The sequence below is a fragment of the Tympanuchus pallidicinctus genome, unplaced genomic scaffold (assembly GCF_026119805.1).
Source record: "Tympanuchus pallidicinctus isolate F22 unplaced genomic scaffold, pur_lepc_1.0 scaffold19, whole genome shotgun sequence".
NCBI classification, from domain to species: domain Eukaryota; kingdom Metazoa; phylum Chordata; class Aves; order Galliformes; family Phasianidae; genus Tympanuchus; species Tympanuchus pallidicinctus.
Genome location: NW_026294710.1, coordinates 11,734,838 through 11,761,163, shown reverse-complemented (window position 1 = coordinate 11,761,163; position 26,326 = coordinate 11,734,838). Strand labels below are relative to the sequence as shown.

General features: G+C 38.9%; 1 protein-coding gene across 18 annotated transcripts in view; it reads left to right on the top strand.

The window, feature by feature from the left end:
• Positions 1-26,326, top strand: part of CELF2 (CUGBP Elav-like family member 2) — a 555,355-nt gene that overhangs the window by 485,915 nt on the left and 43,114 nt on the right. For 17 of the 18 annotated variants that reach the window (XM_052681218.1, XM_052681213.1, XM_052681212.1 and 14 more), the window contains 4 exons: positions 126-260; positions 10,726-10,805; positions 15,522-15,680; positions 17,090-17,153. In XM_052681218.1, the coding sequence (XP_052537178.1) occupies positions 126-260; positions 10,726-10,805; positions 15,522-15,680; positions 17,090-17,153 (438 nt within the window). Of the gene's footprint in view, positions 1-125; positions 261-10,725; positions 10,806-15,521; positions 15,681-17,089; positions 17,154-26,326 lie in introns of those variants that run through there. The other variant, XM_052681227.1, reaches the window with a different exon arrangement.

Sequence of the window (26,326 nt, the reverse complement as noted above, 5' to 3'; positions counted from 1 at the left end):
AGGACTTGTCTTCAGTTACAGAGCCAGACTCACATGACTGGAGCTCGGTTTGATGTGGTAATGAAGCATTGATCACAGGAAAAAGATGAAATGGCCTTTGCTCATTCATTATTTTTATCTTCTAGCTGTGGAAGACAGAAAATTGTTCATAGGAATGGTTTCGAAGAAGTGTAATGAGAATGATATCAGGGTGATGTTTTCTCCGTTCGGCCAGATAGAAGAATGCAGAATCCTTCGGGGACCTGATGGGCTGAGCAGAGGTGAGTGTGCAGTCTGTAAAGTCTCTTTCCTTAAGTGCTAATTGGAAGCTCTGTGTCACAGTCAGGGTAGGCACAGCTGCTGTCTGCAGCTAGAGGTTACGCCATAATACGTCCCACGTGATGAAGGTATCCGCATGAACTTTTCACAGCGACTGAAATTATCACCTTTTATTTCCAGTGTCAGAAAGGTCTTGGTGCCAACATATTAACTTGTGTTATCGCACTGTTTGTCAGCTGGAAAGGTTCCTTTGCACCCTGAGAAAGCACCCTCCGTTTTCTGCTCTCACAGAATCAAAGATCCTTCCCTGACCCCATTTCTTCTTTGTACCATAAGGCCAAAATAAAAAAAAGGACTGTAAATGACTGGTTGAAGACTTATAGGGTCATGGGAACTGGCCTACACTGTAGCACTATCTCCTCAATTCCTGTGTTTTTTATAACACGATGCAAAACATAGGTCTGTTGAAACTCAGAAACAAAGAGGTGAGCTTGAACCTGAGAGCTTTATCTAGACAAAAGTTTGTTAAAAGAACTTGTAATGCTTGTGCCCCTATCACAAAGCAAAAAACAGGGGAATGGTGTTACACAGCACCACCGAGAGTGGTCAGGCAGCTGACCTGCACCTTGGAAATGGAGTGCACAGGCTTTGATAGGTGGTGCCCACTTCTGAGTGCAGAAATGCCTTTTGGAATGGCTCTCTGAAAACATATCAAAAAGAAAAATAAATGTATATTGATGTTGCAGAATGCGTATTAAATCTATGGTATGTGGACCTGAAATTATTCTCAGGCTGTAAACCTTTCCTCAAACTCAGCACTGTGTGGTACAGAGTGGAATAGGGCATAGACTCATCTTCAGTGGGAAAAGCAGCTGAGGCATGAGCTGCTGTCATGTGATGGCACAGGGAGTCAAGTAATTTCAAGTGCGGAGCTGTGAGGAACATCACCACTTCTGTTTCTGTAGAAATAAATAAAAGAAACATAGAAAGCACAGTTTATGCATTTAATTACATTTTCAAAAGTCACAGAAAAAAATAATTGGATCAATCTTGCATGGAAATGTAGATATATATGTGCGGGTTTTTTTTCCTTCTGGATTTGCTTGTTTCCTGCAGGCTCTAGAATCCTCAGTACCTCATGCAACAATTTGTGCCTAGATTTGAAAAGCAGAGGGTTTTGTGCGCAGCCCAGCTCGTTTAAAAAGTCTATACATTTCAGCAGGGGAAGCTGCATGGATTACTGTATATTTCACAGCACTGCGTGAAAACATTTCTGAAGGGCCTGTTGAAAAGATATTCTGACAATAAATAGGTAGCCTCAAGAAAATTCCATATTTGCATTTGTACTTGATTAGACTGCAACCCCAATATCTTTGGGGCTGCCATACAGCAGTCCTTTCAGGCAAGAGTAGCATCAGGATCATGGCTTTTGCCTTGGGGAAGACCAGAATAAAGGTCTGAGATTGGTTCCTGTGGCTCAGTAGTAAACGTTAACTGATAGTCAAGCACTGCAATTATCTACTAGACCACTAGACCCCACACTGAGGGAAAACAAATAGTTCTGATTTTTAGATATTTCACTTTGTAACTAGCACAGAGAAAGGATGATGGAAGGCACTACTGGGAAAGGTGCTAAGTGCTGAAATAACAAGATCTGGGCATGAGATGTCTTGAGTCACAAAAGAATTAATTGACTCTTTGGAATCACCCACTAAAGAAATGGGATCTGCTGAAAGTCCACTGCATTTTTTTTTTTTAATTCAATAGGCATTGGATGTACTACGAGCATAGAAAAGATAATTATGAAATTGAACAGTGTAAGGGTGATGGTGTAGTTTTATTCTACCATGAACAGCACTATCACAAGAATCAGAAGCTGAGATTTTAAGCCATGTCACCAGTGTACCAGGCAGAGCAGTGTTGTCTGCCAGCCAGCATAGCTGTAGAGTTAATATGCTGCTCCCTCCTGCTGGAGGGTGAAGATCTTAGTGCAGGTAGGTCACACACCAGTAGTCTCAGCAGAGCTGTATCCTCCCTGCCACTCGGATTTATTTCGGTCACCATCACGATTGATATTCTGTCATGCCCTCATGCATCATGGCTTGTTAAACTCGATTTGCTTTCTACACACCCATGTTCACACTTGAAAATGAGTTCAGCTGTGCCAACCAGGTTTTCAGGCAGATGTTTATCAGCTTCACAAAACCACCATGCCATGAGAGAAGGCAAAGTGTTGGTATTGCAAAGCTGAAATGAAAAGTGCTAAGGGAGATCTGCAGTGGAGGGAGCTTGGCTGAAAAAGCACAGGGTGAAAAGCTGCTTCACTAAAGCAAGAAGGAGAATTATACAGTTAAATCTTTGTAATGAGTTCTGATACTTAATGAGTTTTAATTCATGTTACCATTTTCAAGATGTTAGTTCCCTCTGCCACAAACAATGTTTGTTCTCCCAGCACCAGTCCGGATGTGTTTCCCTCCCAGACACAGGGGGGTGAATGAGAAATAGTCACTGTCTTAGGAAAACACTGTCCTTATGATGCCAGAGCCTTCGGGAACGCACAGTGCTCACAGCAGCGAGATGGAAATATGGTCCAATAAACTCTGTTTGGCATCTCTTTTCAGTTGCATAACGAATGTACATCATGGTATCTTGGAAGAAAACAGCTTGAAGAGTATACTCATTGGTATCTATGCCAACTTGTGAGCTTTGTTGAAGGATTCAGGCAAATAATCTTGATTACCAGCAGATAGTTGCAAGGAATGGCATGAGGTTACAATGTTCAATAGAACAATTTTGGTTTGTGCTGCAAATTTTTGTTGTTGTTGTCTTTTTTTTCACCATAAAGAGTAAAGAACATTCAGATGACTTTTTGGTCATGCCTGTGCTACAACAGCAATCATACCACTAGCATGATAGAAGTGTGCAGTAAACTCATAGGTGGGATGTAGGATCTTAGAGAACCACATGGTTCCAGTAGTAAGAAGAAATCCCTTCCTGCAGCAGCAAGGGGAAATGTAACACTCATGATGAGTGTTAAATAAGTAATAAGATAAAGTGAGGGATCAAACTGGTTATTCCTGTTGTAGTTTTTAGCCAAGAGCTGACAGAACTTTAATAAAGTCACACCCATTGCTGTCCCTACTGATAATGGACCATCAGCATTTCATCCCCAAATTCCTATTGTCAAGTATTTGAAACTCATCTGTAAAATGAGAGTAAAATAATGATACAGAGCTCCAGTGGTGGAGCAGTGTTTTTTAAAGAAACAGATTTTTTCCCTATGTCTTTTTTTTTTTTTTTTCCCAATGTTTGGGGGTTTTTTTGTCCCTCCATCTAAGAAATAATCATTTGTAACTTCTTATATTCTGACCAGCTACAAGAAATAGGCAGCAACCAAGAGGCATTTCCTTCCAAAAACTGTAAGATAGTCCCTGTGGAATTAGTTGGCTGGCAAGGAGTAATTCCTAGCTGAGAAAAGTATTAAAAATAAAAATAAAAATAAAATTAAAGCCCCGTTGGCTGTAGCGATAAAGAAGCTGGGGACTGAACAGCCATGCAGGCTGGCCTTTGCTTTAGCAGGGTTCACAGGACTATCTAAAGAAGCTTGCAGCTGCCTGTGCTATATTCATTATTCAAAAAGAAGGATTCAGCCTGCAGGGTTGTTTAATCCAGCACTTTTTCTGAAGAGCTAAGTATGCTTTACAAAAATTCATGATTGTGATATCATGTGCTAAGCTTCATTATCATGAAAAAGCAGGAGTGAACTGCCTCAGATGATTAAGATTTTAAATCACTTATTGTAAAAGGCTTAAGGAAACTTTCAGACCTCCTGACTTTGAGCACATGGCTACATGACCACAGATGCCAACACAGACAGCATTCAGTGATAGCTGGACTGTGCAAAAGTAGCCAGAAATTCCTCAGGTTAATTTGTAGCTGTGCTACTGATGTGTAATGACCATAGGTTGATTTCTCATCATCTATTTTTCTGTTCCTTAAAATAAGTATAGCAGTGCTCCTCAAGCTTTATAATTTCATGTATATATATATATATATATATATTAGATAAGTGGATCGATATCTCTGTATCACTCTAGGAATTATTATTACCATCCATAATGATGATAAAAAAAATACGTATATATTCCTCTGATCCTCATCACAGGAGCACTGCACAGCAAATTATTCGGTTGTATTGCTAAGTGCAGATTTGTATAACAGATAGCAGAAACAAGTCAACTGGGTTAACAGTGTGCTCTGGGGAAAACCTGCTAATAACGTGTGTGCAGACAATTGGATATACCATGAACACTGTGGAAATGCCCCCAAATATACATTCCTATACCTCCCAGTTTCCCAATTGTATGATTTTTTAACAAAATCTCACCAGGCACACGGAACAAGTAAATGTTTCTGGACACATTGATTGCAGGGAATTGTTTTTCTTTGTTTGCTTTGAGAGTAGGATGACATGGAGAATTATACCATGGTCAGGCAATTTATTGTCACAAAAATCCATTTATAACTTTCAGATTTAGGGATTTACTTAATGAATGAATAAAAGAAAATTAGTGTTTGCATCATAACTAGCTGCACTGAAGGACAGATGAGGAAGTTTCACGCCTGTTTGTTTTTCCTTATGGGTATTTACTGCTGCTTTGTGAGCTGAAGTAATGTGAAGTGCCGCCATGGGTGCAGCCTGGGTTAGGGAGCACCTTTTGACTTCTGTATCAGTAAGTAATGGGAAAAGAACACTGTGGAAGTGCTGCATTTTTTACTTCTCTGTATTTTACTTCCTCAGTAAGTAAGGCACCTCCATGCCTTATTTATTTTGCTGTAATGTGGTAACATTTTTCTTTTTCCACTCATTATGTCACATTTAATTGTCTTCCTCCAGTGAAACTTTTCCAAAGCTGGGAAGGAGCAAACACATCCTGTTGACCAGTGTCTGTTGGCCTGTGGCCAATAGTCCTCAGTCTCAGATTTCCATTCTTGAATCTTCTCAGCAATCCTTCCCCAGATTGAGGTCTGAAATGAAATAATTCCAATGATTTTATTTTTTTATTCTGGCAGGAGGGACATTGAGAACATGGTCTTCGGTACCTGATGACTCTGGGTCTCTTTCAATTCCATTCACTGAAGTCTGCTCTTTTCAGAGTGGTTAATTGACTGTCCAATTAGAAAAACTAGGAGGAAACCATGAACTTATCTAGAATCTGTCATCTGGTTGACGGTCAAGAAAAGTCAGTAAAGCTGAAGGGATCAGGCATATTTACAGGATGTTCCTGTTGGTGTTATGTGCCTGATATGCTAAACTAAAGAGCTTTACTGTGACTTCTTCAAAATACTTTACAGTGGGCTGAGTTCTCAGACCTGCCACTGTGTATATTCAGCAGTTTTTAACAACGCAGTGTCTCTATAGTAAACTGTCTGAGGATTTCATTTATAGCTGAAATGTCTGTAAGCCACAGAGATTTTTGTGTGGTTTGTATCAGTAGAAGGCTGTCTGCCACACTGGTCCTTCCAACAGGCTGTGCTGTAATATCAGTGTAGAAAAGGGAACGTCTACCTTGCATTCTCAGCTACAAATATTTTAGCCCAACTAGAACTTATTTTTATCACGCTTGATTTCCATAGCCTTTTACTTGAACCTTATCTTTTCTTTAAACAGCAACTTCCAACACAGAGGATCCAAAATGCTTCTTGCAAGAGTATTTTGGCAGCTTTTCACTATTGTTTCTTTGCAGAAAGTGAAGAAAAATCTCATTTATGGTAACTCAGAAGTTGTAGCAAAACCATTACACCACCAGCTGTGCAGCCTCCATGCATCAGGCTGCAGTTGCTTGGATGGCTTTGAAAATCTCCTGAGCCTTCTTCTGTATCAGAGGGGTCACCGTATATGTATATATATAAAATATGGTTTTTTTAATTGATTGTTTCTGCCTTTCTTTCATCTCCAGAATTCTAATGCCATGTTTTTTAAACCTCCATTTTTAACTCTTGGCCTGATTCCAAATTGTTTTAAAAACTCTGGTAGACATTGGCAGCTTTATCTGGCAGATTTCTTGTGCAGGTATGAAATCAGACCCCTTACCTTGAGGCCTACATTCTTTAAAATGCTCTACTTCACTGGCAGCTCTCTACTATTGATGTTATGTTACTATGTACATGAGCAGGCAAACATTTCAAAACAGTCTATGAAAGCCCGAGATGAGAAGAACCAAGTGAAGCAGGAGCTAAAATGGGGCAGTACTGGGCATTGTAAAATATTTCTGATAATTCAGTCACTCAAGCATCAAGCCCTAGTTAATGCAGTAGCATGGTTCAAGAAGGAAGCTTATCTAATTTTGCAGCCTTTTCAGAATTCTCTTTAGCTCTAGGGGTAAAAGAAGACCAGCCCAGTGTGTCTGGATGTTGTTTTAGCTGAGATGGCAGATGCAGTAATGCACTCCAAAGTTTGCTCTGTGATGGGGATGGGGCTGGGTGCCTCCTTCCAATTCTGCCTGAAAGGAGAAAATTACTTGAAGAAACCTGTCCCTAATCAACCACTTATCTGTTGTACGGGGTGAGAACACAGCCTTGGAGATACAACTAAAGCTCCTAGCCCTCCTTTCTGCATCCCTTTTGCTTCAGTTAGTGATCCCTGACATTTTGAAACCAGAGGTCATAAATAATTGGAACGTGACTTTTAGGTTGGCTGTATTTACAGAGGGATCTTTTTCACAAAACAAAAGTAATTTCAAAGCGTTAGCTGTAGAAATATCCCCTCTCTGTGCTTTTGCTCTCAGTCTGAGCTCCGTAGTTCCAGAAGGAAGAAATTGAAGTATCATGACTTGGTGTGGTAGAACAGAAATAGTTTGCTTGTAGCCATTGATGCAAAAGAGCTTGGCCTATGGCATTACAGTTAATGCAGTGCTTCAGGTGATGAGGTAAGAGGCCATGGAAATCTTTCTTGTTTCCTTGCACCATGAGGCATGAAATCTGATTAGACTTGTCCTGTTACAATTGTGATCTACAGTCCTAAAGCTGCTGACGTTTTCCCAAAAGACCACCTGTATCCATGAGATACAGAGTGAAGTATGCTGAAAAGGGAATGTTTTCCCAGCCCCTTAGATACAAGGATGAGTATGGGATAGTTCAGGGCTGCCAGAGCTCATCTAGCTGAAACAAGTGAAATAAAGGGTGTTTAAATACCAACTTCAGATGAAATTCAAGAAAAATATCCTTGTAAAATGCCTGTGTTCCCCATATAGAAAAATTAATGGAGGCACAGAATACAAGCATCCAAGAACAGCTTTTCTCAGTAGCTCAGTTACATGTGCAAATCTAGCAATGAAGTGGATTGAATTCTGTTATGTAGGCTTAGCTTCTCTCCATTCTGGCACTCTAATTATGTAGAAGGAAGGGGTTCCATTTTTCATGGACAATAAAATATATAGGATCCCATGTTTCCCACACAATAATATATATGTGCACACAAAATATGTACAAATATTGCATGTGATTGTCTAGGTTTGGTACCTGGAAAAAAACCTACAACCTTTAAATGTGGATACGCATAGCGTTTTAGTCTGGAACAATGTCTGGAAATATGACTTAATTAGCTAGCATCTAATTGGGATGCTTGATGGTAATAACTGAAAGTCTAGGTTATCAGATGATTTAGAAATGAAGTTGTCTACTTAATTTTTACCATGATTATTAAAGCAAATTGGGTATTTACTGTGCAAATGGCCACTATCTATTGGTGGAAAACACCCTGCTGACCAGAGATAACAAGGGAACCTAACCTTGTAGCCTTTGGCTGGCAAACTGTAATTAAAATGCAGTCCCATCTTCTCCATAAAATGCTGTTTCCAAATGCTTGCATTCAAGCTGCATAACCTCGTTTATCAAGCATTCCCCTTGCCAAGAGAACAAGTTTCTTTTAACTAGGTAGCTTGCTATGCAGCACTTTGCAGAGATCAGCGACAAGTCTTTTCACTCCACAACAAAGGAAAACAGGATCCAAGCAAATGAATTTGGGCTGGGCGATGAGGAAGGAGGTTTTGCCATAGCATTGGGCACTGAAAGTCCCCAGCAAGCTGAGCTTTGTGCTTAAAAAGAGAAAAAGCTTAAGGGAGGGAGGAGCAAGTCTCCTTTATCTTGAGAAGAGTACAGCTTTATTTCTCTGCTGATTCACATTTCTTTTGAGACCTGCTAATTGCAACATCTCTCAGTAAGTTACTTACAGCAGTTCCGCTGGGTAGAAATTGTGATAAATGCATAAACTGTGTCTTATTGATTTTTGTTGACATTTTACATGCTTCTTATGCATTCTTAGCCTCCAATTCAGTAATTGTCACTGTGCTACACGCTCCTGGATAATGAGAGCAAGAGAAGTGAATGAAGTAGTTTCTTGACCGTTATAAACAATATTACTCAAGGCTGTATGGGGTTTCTTGCCTGTCCTCCGGTATATCTCTATTTGTACTCACCCCCCTTTGAATTTGCAAGACAAGAAATGCAAACCCTTGGTGATATTTCCTCTTTTAATGATAATAACAGAAATGTTTTTGTTGGAGAGATTACTTCAATGGTAAATTTGGGCCTCTTTCATTTTAGTGCACAGCAGCATTATGGAAGCTAGCAGAGGTACTGTAATTTATTTACCCTTCTACACACATTTGGTCTAGAATGCTGTACAGAAAGCCATTCATTGCATCATTTTCTTTGACAGGACTTTGTTGCTGAATAATGGTAGTATAGTAGTTGTGTCTAAACAGCTGTAAGACATCATCAGTAGAGTCATGACATTGCCATGAAGTTTGCGTTAAAAAGAATCCTTCTGATTTTAAAACACTGACCTATCAGCCAGAGGTACATAAGCCAGTTTAGGTTGTCCTGTACCAAGGGCTTTTACATTAATAAAAAAAAAAGTACCGCATGATGCAAAAATGCATTGACTTTATTTTCATGACTAGATGTAGTGCTTTTGGGTAATGATCAGGCATTGCTTTCTCTTACTGTTGTTTGATTAAAATGTGAATACAGTCTTGACTTGATAATCTCACCAGGTGCACGGTGCAAAAAAGAAAAGGTATTTTATGCCTCAAATTGATTTGCATAAACCAAACAATCTGTTGCTTGTTGGATTGCAAAGTAGTTAATTTTGCCCATTGGCCACAGGGGCAACAACATTGTTATTTTTGATGCCAGAATGTAGCTTTCATGTATTAGCTCTAAAACGACAATATGCTTTAGCCTCTCAGTGCTTAGATTTGCTTCATTTGGAAATCTTTTAAGTAGTAATAATAATAATGTTTTGAGGAAATTGAGTGGAACACTAAATTATTCTCTGAAACCTAAGTTCAAACTGTGCAAGGCTAAGGGAGCTGAAAATCAATGCACTTTTAAAGTCATTAGAGATCACAAGTGAAATAAGTCTGTGGTGCTTTAGCTAAGCTTTTAGTGTGCCATGGTATTATTACAAAATCAGCCCGAATCTGCATTAATTTCACAGTCTTTTTCTTTAAGATGCCCAAGGGTGCATGAAGAATAAAATGTAAATCTCAGAAGGCAGTGTTTTTATTAGTTAAAAGGGCAGTGAGTCATGCACTAAGAAAGTTGACCCGTACCATGCCCAGTATAGGTATGACTGACAATAGTAAAAGAGTGGAAAAATAGCCCAGGCATTCGCCTACTGGCTTTTATTATGATTTAAAAGACTATAGAGGGAGAAAAGTGATTTTTTAGTTATTCATGCACACAGCTTTTGAATTGTTCAAGCTCTTGGTAGCTTTCATAGATCAAAGAATTATACTTGTACCTAGGACTGTGAGAAGCAAAAATCATAAAGACTTTTATTCTTAATATGTTATTTTCTTAAATGTTGAGATTCCACCTACGTTACTGAATTTTGTCTGAGTCTTTTTGCAATTAGTTGCAAAGTTTGCAGTCAAGTTTTTCTCATCTTTACTTGTACGGTTGTTCTTGGTGCATCACGGAAATATGTGACATTATGGACTCCTTTAAATTCTCAGCTCAGCTGCCAGTGATGCCAGTTGTTTATTCACTGTCCAATATTTACCGACACAAAAGCCATAGCAAGCAGTTATGGCCCGAATGGACTCAACTATGCAATCCAAACTCTGCATAAGAAAGCCTTAAGTATGTCAAACCCTGTGGCTAAAGAACAAAACCAACCAAACCAAACCAAACCAAACCAAACAAAAAAAAACTAAATTAAAGAAAGAAACCCTTTTATCCTCACCCATCACACCTAATTTTTTTTTCTTTCATCTATGGTCAGATTAGCAAGTCAGCACTGTCGATAAATAAACTAGAGAAGTTGTTTATTTTTATGTACTACTGAGAACAGTGTCGTCTTGTGGCCGTTCTCGTAGACTGTGTTGGTTTAACAAGCGTCCAACCCTTTTGTCTTGTTGTTTTTTGTCTTTCCTGCTCCCTGTCCCCTTGTTCCCACAGGCTGTGCGTTTGTCACATTTTCTACAAGGGCAATGGCACAGAATGCAATCAAAGCCATGCACCAGTCTCAGACCATGGAGGTACAGTACTGTATCATTTGCCCTTTCTTTGTTTTCTTTGTGCAAATGATTGCGAATGGTAAAGCCATGCTCTCCTGGACCAGATCAGACACATGACAATCACAGATTTAAACTTTTTGCCAACTCACGCTACCTCTCCTTGTTAAACGTGTTTTTCTTAACGGCCTGGAAGCACACAATCAGGTTGCAGTATCCAAACACAGCTCTGTATCCTGTTCTCAGTGGCATTCACAGAAAATAAAATTGCTGTGAATACCACTCTTCACTCATACTCAAGAGTATACCAAATGAGTAAATTGCTTTTAATATTAACACCTCCCCCCCCAAAAAATCTTAGTTTCCTTTAAATAGATGTTTAAGTGTTCTGGTTTGTGCTGCTCTGAGAAAAACCTCAAGAGATTTAACGTGGCCACCCTGAGTTACTAGTGCATGTGTTTTCCTGCAAATGGAATCTCTTTATAAGCTAATACAATTTCTCTTTCTTCACGATAGCGATAAAAACGCTAATGATGAAGGAGCATATCGAAGCTTCCTACAGAGCACCGCTGTGCCTGGCCCCTCTCAAGCTCTGTCTCCTCCCACATTGCCTCTACGGCCTCATATTTTGTAACAATGAGCAACACGAAACTTGAAACCCTTTCACTTAACGTGAATCCAGCAGCAGACTAACGATCCGGTCATTGGAGTGGTGATCAAGTGCCACAGCTTGTCTGGCAATCTCAAACTTTTGTCAGTCTGTGATTTTTGTCATGGTCTTTCAGAATTTTGCACAAAAAACCGCACAAGTATTAAGTCTTTACTTACTCTGGATCTTCTAGCTTATCATTGGAGAGTGCATGTTATACTGTATTATGTATACTGTATCTTCGTGTAGTGATGATTTTTTCTCATAGGTGGCATTGATGTTATGTGCACTTGTTTCTTTTTATTTATTTTTACACCAGGACCTTTCGATTTCTCTCAGTGATTTTTCTTTGCAATGCTCTAGTCTCCCAAAGCATGCGGGGTGCTAAACAATCATTATTGCGTCATGTCGTTAGCTGCTTTGTGTAACGAGCCAGGGGGGGAAGAGCAGGGGTGGGAGAGTGGAGAGAGGACAAGAAGGCAAAGGAAAAAGAAGGCAGTGCATGAAAATGTCACTAACTGTTTCCTGTGTACTACAAGTAACGATACTGGCATTGCAAAGCTATTGTCTCTCCAAGCATCACGTTTGAATTTGGTTGAGCTTATTTTATAATTGATGTGTTTTTCTTTTCAGTGCAATGCATTTTTAAACCCTAAGTATGTAGTTTTAGATGAGAATCTTCCAATGAGACAAGAATATTTGAAATTATTTTTACTAGAAAACCTATGATATATGCAGTCTGACAGTATATTGTGGAAAAACTGCCACTTTGAGTTTTTGAAATAATACTCACAGTAATTTGTCTGCCATGCACTGCTCCACTAATTCAGATCTATATATTTTGCTGGGTTTGATTCCATGTAAAAAGAAAATGTTTATTGGTAATATTGTGTTTTACCTATATTTTTCCATATGTTTTAATGTATTTTTCTGTCTAGCAAGATGAATTTTACACAGGTCTACCTCAGAAGATGGTAACATTAAAGACATACATCCCAGACAAATTCATCCATTCTTCTGTTAATTGCAGTGCTCCAACTGAGGCTGCATTTTGTTATAATGCTCCTGCTTACTTCAGTTCTATAGAATAATTAGACTTTGATCTCAATATCTTTAGAGTTATCATCAATGAGAACCCCAAACTGGCAAGGCAAGGCAGTTCCAAGTATTTTGCACTTTGAACATCTGGGTCTTTGTGCCAGTTGAGCTTAGGCTGGAGTCCCTTCCTGGAGAGAAGCAGTACACCCTCCAACTCCAGAGGTGATGGGCTGAACAGAGTCTGTACACTGTATTGCCAACAAAAAGAAAAATACGAAGGCAGCACCAGCTGTCAGGAGTAAAATTGCACTAGAATGGGGTGCAAATGCTGAGCCACTGAATGAGAAAGGGAGATGCACCTTGTGTGTGTGATGCAAGCCAATGCTCTTCTACTAGAAAGCTAACTGACATTACCTAGCGTTAAATCTTGGCCTCTCAGCCTGAAACAGTGATCCTTGGATGCATTTGTTTCACACTGAATGCAAAAAAATAGATGGGCTTTGGGGAGAATATGTATTACACAGTCACATCAACTCAATTACTGCAGATTTTTTTTCTGATTTCATTATTTTTGCTTCCTTGTCACACATTATTTACCAACATGTATTTTCAAAGTGGGTAAAGAAAGAACAGTAGGGATGTTAATATCCAGAGGAATATATCTCTTAAAATAATGAGTTCTTTTACTACTTTTTGCATCTGACTTTCTGACCTGGTTAAATCAACTGATCTTCAGTACATAACTGCTGCTCTGAGTTTCTATTCTTCTATCTCATTTCCGGGGGTTTTGTTTGTTTGTTTAAGGCATTGAAATGCAGTACCAGTAGAAGACACTAATTTGTTATCATGGAGTAAATTTGATGCAACAATAACAACCCTTTTCTCATATAGAGCCACTTGCTACATATAATTTCAGTCTTCAGAATGTTTACTCTCTTGAAAATGATGAAGTGATGAAATATAGAGCAGACAGTGAAAAAATGAATTATAGACTCATAAATTGCAGAGATATTGTTTTTATACAATTTACTGACATTTAAGCATTCATAAATATGTCAGCTGTAGTGTCGAGTGCTGAGCTGCTGAACTGAGAACTGAAATAGCCATAGAATATTTCTTCCTTTAAAATTCAGTTCTGGTTTCTTTGGAAGTAGATTTGATTCTCCTATACATCTAGGTAGCAGTCAGTAAGTTCTGGTTTTGATTAGCCCAATGCTACCAAAGCTCATATTGAATACAGTACAGCTTGCTTTTTTATTAGTTGAAGCAGAAAAATTTCTTTCACACCCTCCCACCCCCAGCTCCTTTTTTTTTTTTTATTAAAGGACCTTGTCTTTAATACTAGTATAAAAATCTCTGAAGAGATGTAATTTTGTAACAAGCTGACTCTTTCATAATCTTTATTTGATTGCTAGAGTGGTACATATCTCCTTTTTTCTTGCTGAAACACTGAAAGACAGTTTTACAATGAAACACACAGGGAAGGAATTGGAGGTGGAATAATAAATCACAAGTGATGATTTTCTAAGATAATTCTAAAGGAAAAGTATTGATGGGAGATCTTCATACAAGAGATATTATTATTGCGGTTTATTTCATCATTTTGTCTGTTGATTTTGAATGTTCTTAGCATTTGTCCTGGTGTGAGGTTCTTCAGAGAGAAGGTACTCAACTGTTCTCTGTAGATTGTAGAGGAAATAAACTTCGCTAAAGATGTTCACAATGTTGTGAGAGCAGTCATGAGAACAGTTAGGCTAAGTATAACCAGCCTCCCCATCCCACACTGCACATGTTGGCTCTCTTTTTTGGACTTGAGTCATCTTTCACTCCTACCATTATGTTCAAATTGAAGTTAGGCACAAAATTAGTATAATAATGCATGGCAGGTAGAGGGAAGTTATTCATTGGTTCCTGTAGTTGGAAAACAGTAAGGAATGGATTGGCAGCTACCATGACTCACAAAATGCCTGAATTAAGAACTGAATCACTGCAGTACATAGTTTGTTCTCTTGATTTGAAAAAATGAAGCCTAAAAAGGTTAAAATATGAAAACATTTGATAGTGGGGATAAAAAAAATAGGGTGAGAGCAACAGGGACATTTTTCATATTCACTTCTTGTTCTCTCAGTGACTTCGCCCAGGAATATCCAAACTGATGTCCAAGGGAAATTCTTAGTCCCTCAACAGCCCACCCAGTCCACAGCTTCTCAAGGATCCCTGAGATGGGTGAGGAGCAGGCTGCAGACTGGATCTTGAATTCTTTCCTACTGTCTGTGTCCTATGGGGTCTTGCAGCTTTCCCATATCATATAACAAGAGGCTCATTGAAACAATAGGAAAATAGAATAAAACCTGTAAGAGTGGTGTGAATCAGGAATGGGCTGCTCCCACCAGAAGTAGTCAGTTTTGGTCCACATCCTGTCTTTTGTTCACACCTCAAGGGTGCTCAACACAAAGTGTGCCCAGGAGCAAGCTGCAAGTGGGTGAGTTGTTCTCATAGCATGGCCCTTGGTGTTCATCCAAGGTTCTTGATATGGAAGGAACCAGTGACCCATTGCTGATGAGTGTTGCAGTAAATCTGGTGCTCTCAGGCCTATTTATTTAGGATAGACAAGACAGCTGCACCAAGCACAGGGAGCCTGTGTGGCAGGGCTGTGTTGGCTGTGTGGTCATTGGCAGCAGGGAGGTTGGACACCTCTCCCTTTGGCGATGCCTTGAAAACAGACTGCAGACAAAGCAACATGTCCATCTCATCAGCTGTGAAGCTTAATTAAAGAGGACTGGTACACTTGCTGTCTCTGGCAGCAGTTTTGATAGCTGGAAGGAAAAGAGAGCCTGAGGAAAGGTGCTTTATAAAAAGAAATAGGGAATTGATAATTTCTCTACAGCCTCTTTTCCTGAGAAGCTGAAAATCTTAGTCCTCGTGGTCCTACACATCAGTCACAAAGAAAGGAAAGCTATCAGGTTGTGCCATTGCCAATGGCCCTAAGCTCATGGTTCAGGGTTGGCTTAGTGTGATTTAACACTTCTTTTTCCCGATCTGTCTAACCACAGGGCTGCTCTTCGCCAATCGTGGTGAAGTTTGCTGATACCCAAAAGGACAAAGAGCAGCGGCGTTTGCAGCAGCAGTTGGCACAGCAGATGCAACAGCTCAATACTGCCACTTGGGGAAACCTCACGGGTCTTGGAGGACTCACACCACAGTATCTAGCTGTAAGTTCAAATCAGAGGTGGTGCACCTATAGCATGCTGTATTTATTTTAGACCCATGAAAATTAGCAACAGTAAACTTCCTTCAATGGAATAGTAAATTCTGCAGGACATATAGTATGTCTACTTCTACATTAAAAAAAACTTTGCATGTTTATTGCATGATTTAAAAATAAATAGCAAAGAATAAAACTTGAATAAACATTTCAGTGCATTGCTGCTGTCCAAGGCAAGAAGCATTTAAAGTTTACTCGTGCTCCAAAATAAAATTTTACTCCATTAGTTTTATTGTTCTTTTGAACATTACATTCTGTTATTCGTTGCAGGAATAAAATTTAAGTTATTCCTTAGGGGAAGACAGATAGGTATCTGAACACAACACTGTACAGTCCGTATCTGTATGGTGCAGCTTCTAAACTAGGATGTTGTGGTTCAGTGCTCTAATTTTACATATTTTCATCTGGAAATTACTTTTACTTTAATGCATGGTCCCATCAATGCTAAACACACGTGATTCATACTATCTTTTACAGAAGGGAAGGTGGCAGAGGAAAGCAATTTGTCTCTCATAAATTTAAAATGATATTTTCTTTGATCTATATGTAAGAGGAAAAACAAGTGCTAGCTGCTGCCCCTGATGGAGAAAGCTGAAATACACAGCTGTGTGTCTTAGGTCTTGGATTGCCAAGTCTACCTTGCAGCATGGCTGGAAGGGTTTTCTGCTTCTTATGGCTTTGGAGCTGAGTGTACAGGTTGGGCAGCTTTCCTGATGGTTCTGAACTAGACAAATAGATGCGTCCATATGTGTACTGTATACTCATAAGTGCATAATTTGTATGCATACAATGTGTTGGTATAGTGATATAATGATAAACAGCAATTTACCTGGCAATTAAATATATATATCAGTATTGAGGTAGGCTAATTAATACTGAGGTGGGCTAAATTGCTGTATACAAATACCAGTCTAATGAGTATCTGTGTGCTTGATTCATATAGGTAATAAAGAAAAAACTGAATTCAAGAGGGTGGTGGAGAATGGACCGTGATTGACAGAGATGAGTTATAGTAACTACTAGACTACAGAGGGTTGTAATTAGTCACGCTATGTTGGTTTAAATAGATTTAACACCTGGTTGTTAAAAAGAATAAATTGATTAATTGTTTTAAAGCAGCGATGTTATTGAGTTTCCCTTGTGCCTCTGTGTTTCTTAATAGAGATTAGACATTAATATGGATTTACAGCATTGACTCTAGGGATGTTCATTCCAACAATAGACAGAAGCAAGAGACTGCATAAATGTAAAGAAAAGCATAAATACTCAAATGCGAAATGATCGCTCGTTTTAGTTTTATCTTCATTTGTTACACTAATGTCAGATAGATTGCTGTTTTGTGTTGTTAATTTGCAGCTTCTGCAGCAAGCAACTTCCTCCAGTAACTTGGGTGCCTTCAGCGGCATTCAGCAAATGGCCGGTAAGTTGAAAACCATTTCATTCTATTCCAGCTATGTTTTGTATTCTTTAGCTATCAAATTCTGCATCTCTAATAATCACGCTGTCGGGCAGGGGGCTGTTCTGTATTAAACGTGGCAGATGTACCGGCAGGGGACAGCTCACGGTTCAACGTCAATAGAAACAGCTTCTCCCCTCTTTCAAAAACTGAAATTAAACCCAGAGCTCCCAGGTTGAGCAAACAGTTTGTCTTGCATTAGTCACCTGCCATTTGTCCAAAGTAACCAATTGTAAATTGCAGGAGAGCTCTTGGTCCCTGCAGCTGTATCCTTCCCTATGAAAAGTGTCAGTAAAGCAACAGCAGGATTACGTTCTCATTTCCAGCGAGATTTCTGTGTCCTGAAAAATCAAATTAATGGCAGTCCTCAAACATTTTAATAATAGGTGGTGAGTAAAAATGTTCTGACCTTTTTAATGAAACCCAAGATTACAGGCCTACCTTCAGTGTGGATTTTCAGGCTCCTTTTATAATGATGGAAAATTAACTGGGTGCCTTTTTGACTTTGGAACCCTAGTTGACAAAATTACACAACAGAAGCTTTTATGTAAAAGTATAATCTTTGTCTGAGGGGAAAAAAAAAAAAAAAGAAAAAAAAAGAAAAAGAGAAAGAAATAAAAGAGGAAAAAAAATCAAAGTCTGGGCATATTTGAAAGCCAGCTCGTTGGAGGGCTTCTTAGTAATGAGCTGCGTGCCAGTAGTAACTGATGTGTAGTGATTAGCAAAAGGTCGCTCCCACTGTGTGACCTACCATGCTGATACCCTAACTTAACATGATGCTGGAGAAGGCAGCATGTGCAGTAAATCAGAGCACAGATGCACATTATGCCCGCCGCGAGAGACTGTTAAAAAGCTTTTTTTTTTCTTGTTAGAAGGAAAAAAAAAAAAAAAGGGAAGCACAAAACCCCAAATTGCTGCATTAGTTTGTTTTAATCATGAACCCACTGAATCAATAGCATACAACATTGTGCTTGCTTCATCATTACGAAACAAAGAGTAAAATATTCACAAGTCTTTCTGAGCATCATTTTCTCACTCTTCTTCTAATCCTCGTCTTTTGCTTCTTCTGATTCGGCTTTGAATGAATCCTGAAATACTTTAACAAGTACAGATCTACCACACAGCATTGCTGTACCCCACAGGTATTCTTTGCTCAATTGTTACATTATGCCATTATTGCAGTGACATCAGAGACTAATGCGAACCTGCTGTCTGACAATATAAATTGGCCTACAGATGACAATATCTCTGAATTATTCTCTCTTCCTCAGACCTGCTGGCAGTGCTTGCTGGTTCTATTATGTTACACTTGCAATCTAGCATTTTTTTTTTCATCTAAAAATGTATCTTAATATGATAAACAGAAGAGAGCAATTCAGTAACAGTTTTATGCTTGGCAGTTTTGGAAGTGGCTTTGAGCTCAGAGATTGTGTTTAATGTTTTCATATTTGGTTAAGACTGCGAAATGAAAGAATTGAGACACTGAAGAAAAATAATGCAATCTCTATTACATTATGTGCATCTTGGAAGTTTTCTGTTGCCTTTTTCTCCCAGGTAGTGTAGATTCAGCTTTATCTCAAACAACTGTGTCAAAGCTAGAAATTTTTGTCAAGTAACTTTAGAATGGGCTCTCAAACCAGGATTTATTCTCTGAAAGTCAGATGGTCTTGAGGCTAATACATTGTAGAGGCATATCACTTTTACTTGAGGGATGTACCTTCTCGACTAAAAATTAGATGCTAATGTGCTTAGATATGGGATGATTTAATGACTGACTGCCTCTCCTGGAAAACAGTTTTAACTTAAATTCATTATAAAAACTGCTCTAAATTTACTTCTTTCTTTCCCCAAAACATGTAACTCTTAAACCTTATTGCTGAAGGTCAAATTAGTGACATTAAATTTTCTCTCCAAGCTAAGCTCCACTGATGAGCACAAAAGACTAAATGTTATTTCACTGTTAGGACCAAGAGTTCATGTCCTCTCCTTGGAAATCAGAAATTATCCAGGAATTTATCTTTGGTGCTATGTTATGCTATGCGCTCAGTACTAAAGACTCACATGGTATGTTTTATAGAAGGAATAGAAAATGCTCCAGTGTCTCCAGCAAGGTCTCACCTGCTGCTATTCTTTAATGTTTGTTCTCACAGCCCACAAAGCAGCATAAAGGCCCAGAGTTTTTTAACTTAAGCTATTTGCATTCATTTTGCAAAAAAATGAATCCAATATGTATTTTTCACATTGTGTATGGCTTGCTTATTAATAGAATATTTCAAGTTGAAGACTAAAGTCTACACATGACTGAGTAAGATGCTAAGACGATAGGTTATTGATGCTTGCATGTTCTTTGAGCTAAAAAATGTGCTTACAGTCAAATGTTTGTTCTGGTTCTTGTGCTGAATTTAATAGTGAGGGTTAGGCATTCCTCAGGATAAGTAAAGACAGAATCTGCATGCTTGAGTAGTTCTGCATGCCAGAATTTATTCAAGCACGTGCAGTGCGTTTGAGAGGTCAGAGTTTTGTCTTTGAAGTCAGTGAGTGTGCTTACCACTCAATCCAGGCACTAAAAGTTTGATCAAAAGCCACAGAAGCTGTGAAATTCTCACTCTTACTTATATGTCAGGGCTTTAGTGCCTCTTGAGCGCAGAAGTCCTGACGAAGTCACAGTTTGCTAAGGTGGGATGCTTATTGTAGATGCCCCCTCATCCAAAATTAATGACCTCCAGATCTGGAAGTATTAACTTGTACTGCTAAAGCTCATGTCGTCTCTGAGCTACCCAGAAGGTACATAGCACACACTCTATACATGTATATAAATATACATGTAAAGAAATATTTCCTTAGGAATAGTATTTCTTAAATACAAGCAATTTTCTTTGCAAGCAGAGCCTCAAAGTAGTTAAATTAATTTTTATGCTTTTATGGTTTATATCTTTGGTTTTATTGGAGGGGATATTTGCATAGGCATTTTTAGTTGAAGGCAACTGGAGCTTGTTTAAAAGACAGGGAGCTGATCCAAAGAAAAATGAGGATTTGTCTCAAGAACTCACTAGCATACAAACATTAAACAAACAAATCAGCTCCAAAAGTGAATCCTGTTCTTGCTGTAGCAGCCCACTGGCACCACTGTGTGTTCTGTGTTTCCTTTACCCTGTGTTCATAAATTATTTGTGATGTCCAAGTAAATCATGATACTGGCCTCACTAAAATTTTTGATATTTGAATTTGAAAGGCAACAAGCAGTAGGTTGCCATTTAGCTTTCCAAGCCTTAAGGTTCCACACTCAATTCCCCAGCTTAGATGTTCTCATTTTTATTGAAAAATGAGATTTTCATGAAATCATTTTATTTCAGGAGCCAAACCAAAGAAAATAGTGTAATATGTCAAGACTGGTTTAAAAAAAATAAAAATAAAAATAAAAATTGGGAGAGTTGGCAGTGCTGCCTTGGCTATTATAATAATCCCTCAGTCTTGATTACAGGAGCTAGCCCTACCTTGCCAAACTCTGCTTTATCACTCTTTGTAAAACATGTAGGCACGTACCATCACTGAGTGTATATTTTATAGTGAGTACTTCCTTGCTTTTCTTCCCTCCTACAATATCTGCTAATGCTAATTTAAAGACTGTTTTCCCTCACATACCTCGCAAGCTTCAATGTCTAGCCTTTGCTTTGTCTTTGGGGAAGGCTAATAATGTGGATGAATTTCATTGTATTATTTGATTGTCTTATTTTAGAAAGACAATGCAAGCTGCAATAAGCACTAGCAAGCTTTCAAGAAGGGAAAAAAAGATTCCTTCTTCAAATATATACAGATTGCATGGAAGGTATAGTTCAAAGGTGATGGATGTCGCTTGAATGTTTGTATTGAATTTGGCTGGCATTGAATTGCATCAGAAAACCAGCAGTTTTTTAAGTGAACCTGCCTGTGTAAGAAGAACCTGGGAAGTACTATACAGACAGTGTAAACACAGAGGTTTTTATATTCTACTGGATTACTGCAGAAAATTTGAATGCCTCCAAATTATATTATCTATGAAGATTTTCTATCATCTATTAATGCTGTGGCTGGAGTAAACATTTTCTCATGCAGAAATATTTCACCTGTATATGACCATTCAGAGCACATAAATATGTGTGGAGCTCATTAAAAACACAAAGGAATTCTCTTAATTTCAGTAGACAGCCAGTGTGTTTTGCTTTCTGAAGTCACGCAGGAGAAGAATCCATGCTTTTGGCTTTTCAGACACCTAAATCCTCTACAGCTGGGGCTTTTTATGCTTTCTCAATGTATGTTCTTTTGTTTCAAGTGCATTGCAAACACTCTCACAGTTTTGTTGCATTTTGGGATGAACTTCTGGCCCATTCTGAGCCCTTTTCAATTCATTTCACCCTTCTTTTGCAACCCAAGCCAGATTTCCTCCTGTTGCAGAGTCTGTAGGAGCAGATGGGTGAGAGAAACTCTGCGAGATTCTGCTTTCTGAATATTTCCCTCTAATTGTTGTATTGGCTCAGTGGATCTGGAGGGACCAGTTGGAAGCCAAGGGCCATCTGCACAAAAGCTCTATACTTTTGCATTGGCCCAAGGATCCTTTATATCCTCTGACTCGTTTGTGGCTTCATTCCAGCAGAGCCATACTGAAGGAGGACTTTTCCTGCTATGACCTCTTTAGGGGAGGATATCATATTAAAAGTAAAGGTCAGTGAGAAACTCTTTCCAGCTCAAGGGAGATAGCTGTTTCTTAAAGATAACTACTAGTTTTGAAAATGTTGACCTCAGGGACTAAAAGCATTGAGCTTTTGTAACACTAATTCCATTGAAAGTCCTTAATTTAACCCCTACAATTTGCATTTTTTTGGAGATAAGAAATTAAACAATTTGATTTAGCATTCTTGGAGAACCAGATTTTGAAGGAAGTGTGGCTCTTGCCAATCCACGCGTAGCTCCTGTTCATGGGAGAAGGAAAAGCACCTGGAGAGGAAAACCAAGGCTCCGCAGCTTACAAGATGTGCTTATTCAGATGGCGAAAGTGTGTGATGTGGAGTTTGGCCAAGTCTGGATGCAAGATCTGTAAATCTGGCTGGGCTTTCAAGAAACAACAGAAGGAGGGAGAGAGGCTTTTGATTCCCTTGGCCTCTCTGAGATTGGAAGTCATCTCACTGACCTGCAGCAGCTTGGAAATTGGGCATCCAGACTCCCTATAATGTCAGTGGAGAGGATTCATTCCTAGGCAGCAAGTCATTTTACCATGTTAGTCTTACCTACTTTAATTCAATGAATTCATACTCTCTCCCTTGACTGTAAAAAAAGCCTGGGTAATTTTAATTCTCGTGAAGTTAGATCAGATGGATCTCTCCAACTAAGACTGGGAAATTTTCAGTTGAAAAAAGCACATTTCATGCCAGGAATGCGTTAAGAGATTGTGTAACTTGGAAATGGGCTGAAATCCTGTGCAAGTCAACCGATGGTTCTAACTTTCGGTTGGATTTAAGCATGTATTCTTAAATAACGTGATTACCAGGGTAGAATCCAATATGGACTTAAAAGTTGTTTTAGGGGCTTTCCTAACTCAAACAGTAAGTAGTCAGGATACCTTAAGCACTTCTGAGATAAGCAGCTTTTCTAAAGGTAGGCACACCGTACGTATGATTTAATGGCGGTAACAGTCTCCTGTCCCTTTCAATTCTTTAAGTATTGCTAGAGTAACACTGCACTTTCAGACTCAGCCTGAAAAGACTTTCCCCCATAACATAAGCATCCAGAATGGCTGGTATCAGTGCCAGGAAATGGATGCTTTTTGGCCTAGAAATGATTAAGGTATTTTACCTTAATCCACAGTTTTTAAGCTGCAGTCAGAATGTAACTCAAAAAGAATAAATCCTTATAATTGGGATAGATACAATTTCCAAAGAAAGATAGGCAACAGCAGAGGTCAAGCTATTGGAAACTGCTTAGGAGTGATTCAGATGCAACTCTGATTATCACCACCGATTTTGAAATTCTCTGTGCATATCTTGTCACTAAAATGTGGTCAGTGCTTTATCAGCATTTGTTCAGCAAGCAAATTAAGCTATTTCCTAATATAATTTTACTATGATATTTGGAAACCCAGATCTGAAGAGATCTCAGAAGACTTCAGGAATGGTTTGTGATTCTGCTGCCTCCTCTACAAATAACCCAATAATTTCAAATTTACAGATATCACAGGAGAAAAGCTGTGGTGACTGAAACGAGGCAAATTGCCTCATTGTATGAAAGTTTGTGTCGGAGGCAGAGCAAGGAGTTGTAGAATATAAATCTCATGCTCTCAAATTTCCCCGTGTTTTCACAGAACTGCATCTGTGACTGTGCAGCACTACAAAAATTTCCTGCGAATGTGCTAATAGGCCTTATGAGAATGTTCTATCACCATCCATCTGTCACTTTTTAACAGGCCTGATTGGCAAGCACTTGTAACAACTGACATCTGTTCTTGCTTATTGATATGTAGATTTATGGTAATTGCTGTGAACAATAAGACACAAAATTACCTAAGGTGAACATTAAATTAAATTTTCATGCCCCTATCCTTATAAATAATTTTTTTAAAAATCTTAAGTTTCAAGCAAGGCATACCTTGCATCTGTTTTGTACATAATTTAATTGTATTTTTTAATCTGCCAAATAGCAAAATGAAAGTTGAATTTCCTTGCAATTTATTTGCCAAGCTAATAGCACATTGGTAAATACATGTTATTAAAAATAGAATCAAACTGTATTGTGATTCTGTTGTGGTTTTGGTTTTTTTTATCATTTCACTTTAATTCCCAACATTGTCTCTATCATGAAGATCAAGACTTATTCCTTGCCCAGAAATGTTTTTCCCCTACAGAGGGACTTCCATTTTTCATGTGTAACTCTGCCTGTGAGGCTGCTCTTCAGCGTTAAGCAATTTGCATTTCTTGAGAGAGAGGTGCATTTGCTGAGTGAGCAGCACTTTCAAATGAGAGCGATTTTCTCATTTTCAGTCCAGCTCCATTGTGGGATTTGGGACTGTTTTAAAAAAGTTGCAGGATGTGAAATGTGCGAAGACAGTATGTGAAAAAGGAGAGAATGACCGAACAGATTAGTCCCACAGAACTATACCTTGACTGAAGTTCAATTGAATCAAAATCCCCATTTGAAAGGAAAGTACATTTTGGATTTGGAACTTGAGAGTATTTGGTTTCCCTTCTCCAATTTTGTCTTAGCAAGTGGGATATTGACGCGCTTGTCAAGTTGATGGGCAAAGCCAATGAAGGGAGAGACGATAAACTGCCTAGGGAACATAAAACTGTGATGACAAGAGTTATTTTTTTTGAAAGTTGGAGCAAAATGGATCCTAAAGAGTTTGTGCATTAAATGATAAATAGCTGACACAAGCAGCTATAGGGCGTGCTGGGGGACTGCATGTGCTCTGAGCCACTGCTGACAGCCACTCCAGGGCACTCAGTGCAGTGGGGCTCTTTGGGCTCCTTCTCATGACAGCAGCAGGCAGGTTGGTTGCATTTTTTCCTAAAGGCACTATAGCTGACACCCCATAACATCTGCAGAGCTGGTTGGTGGCCAGTATCTTTTAGTCACCTCCGCGCTCAAACAGACTGGGTGGAGAAACAACTCCGTCACTGCCTCACTTGTTTATTCATCTCCTTTTGGCATAGAAACTCTTTCTTTAATTTGATGGATCCCTCTTGTCCTTGCACAGGAAGTGTCCCACTATAAAATAATGCTTTTCATGATGATGCAGTGCTGGTATTAGTTTTGCATCCACACAGGCACGACAGTGACACGCAGGGCCCAAGAGAGCTGTTGTTTGTTCTGTTGACCTTGTTTTGCCACTTCCTTGAGAGCTGTACAATGTATGTACATTGCCTTCCAGCTCCCATCCTTCTGTGCTCACACTCTTTGCTGCTACAGCCTTCTTCAGCTTTGCATGCATACACAAAGCCCTGTATATGAAATGCAAAAAAGAAAGCAGTATTAAATTGCTTATGAATCTATTTATGTCCATACTGATGTTTAGAGAAAGGTTCCCACATTTTCCAGAAACGTGGAATTTGGTTTGAGGAAGCTCCTGTACTGTTCTGTGTGATTTGCTCACTATTATTTAATCCTGCTGTATGTGCTGTTTAAAAATTGGAAGTGGAAACCTCACCACAGAAGAAAAATAAGCTGATTATGACTGATCCTACTGATGAATTACTTACCAGCGGGTGATAGAAATCCATGCTGCCATGTCGAAGAGCCAGCCCACTGCTTTATCAAATGTCCATTATAGTGTGGCATGAAAAAGGGGCTCTGTGAAGATGAACAATGTCTGCTGGACATTTTAGGCTGTATAACTTATATTTCTTATAAAAGAGGAAAGTAAAAGGTACCTGAGGACCAAATTCACAAAAAAAAAAAATGCCTCTCTGTTTCGTTTTTTCCTTCTCAAACGTGCTTACAAAGCTTTAGGTTTGAACTCCTTTTTTTCTTCTTCTTCTCCAAGCTGATATGAGGTTCACCTGGTATGAGAAACAAAGTGTGCACAAAGAAGTAATATCTCTCTCTTGTTAGACAAGCTAACGTTCAAAAAAAAGGAAAAGAAAAGAAAAGAATGAGTGTTCAGGCACTTGAGCTCTTCTCTGAATGTTCCCCAAGACTCAGGTAGTCTTCTCAGCTCTGTCATTTGATCTAAAAGAAAGTATTACTCTTCATATAAGCATCATATAACTAGTATTATGGTTTATGGTCTATGTTATGGTCTGTGTCTGCTTTTTCAGTTCTACCAAGGGCTCAAACATGTGGAGATCTCTCATGTCCAAACCAACTTGGTAAACACACACTGCCATCCAAAAAATCTCTTCCATGCCAATATGCTGCCTTGTGATCACTCCTTTGGACAGTTGCATCTTATCCGTAGGATTCTGAGAAGAGACTCCCAATTGCTCTAAGTCAAATGAATGCCATTTGCTGTTCCTTGTTCATCTTTTTTTCCATTTCACATAATTTGTATTTATTGTTTCTCCTTTTTAACTCGCCATCTAAGTTAAATCCTTTGCTGTTTAAACGAATGCGTTCCTTGAGGATCTTCATTGAAATGCAGGTGTACCTCCCCCATATCTTCTGAAATAATG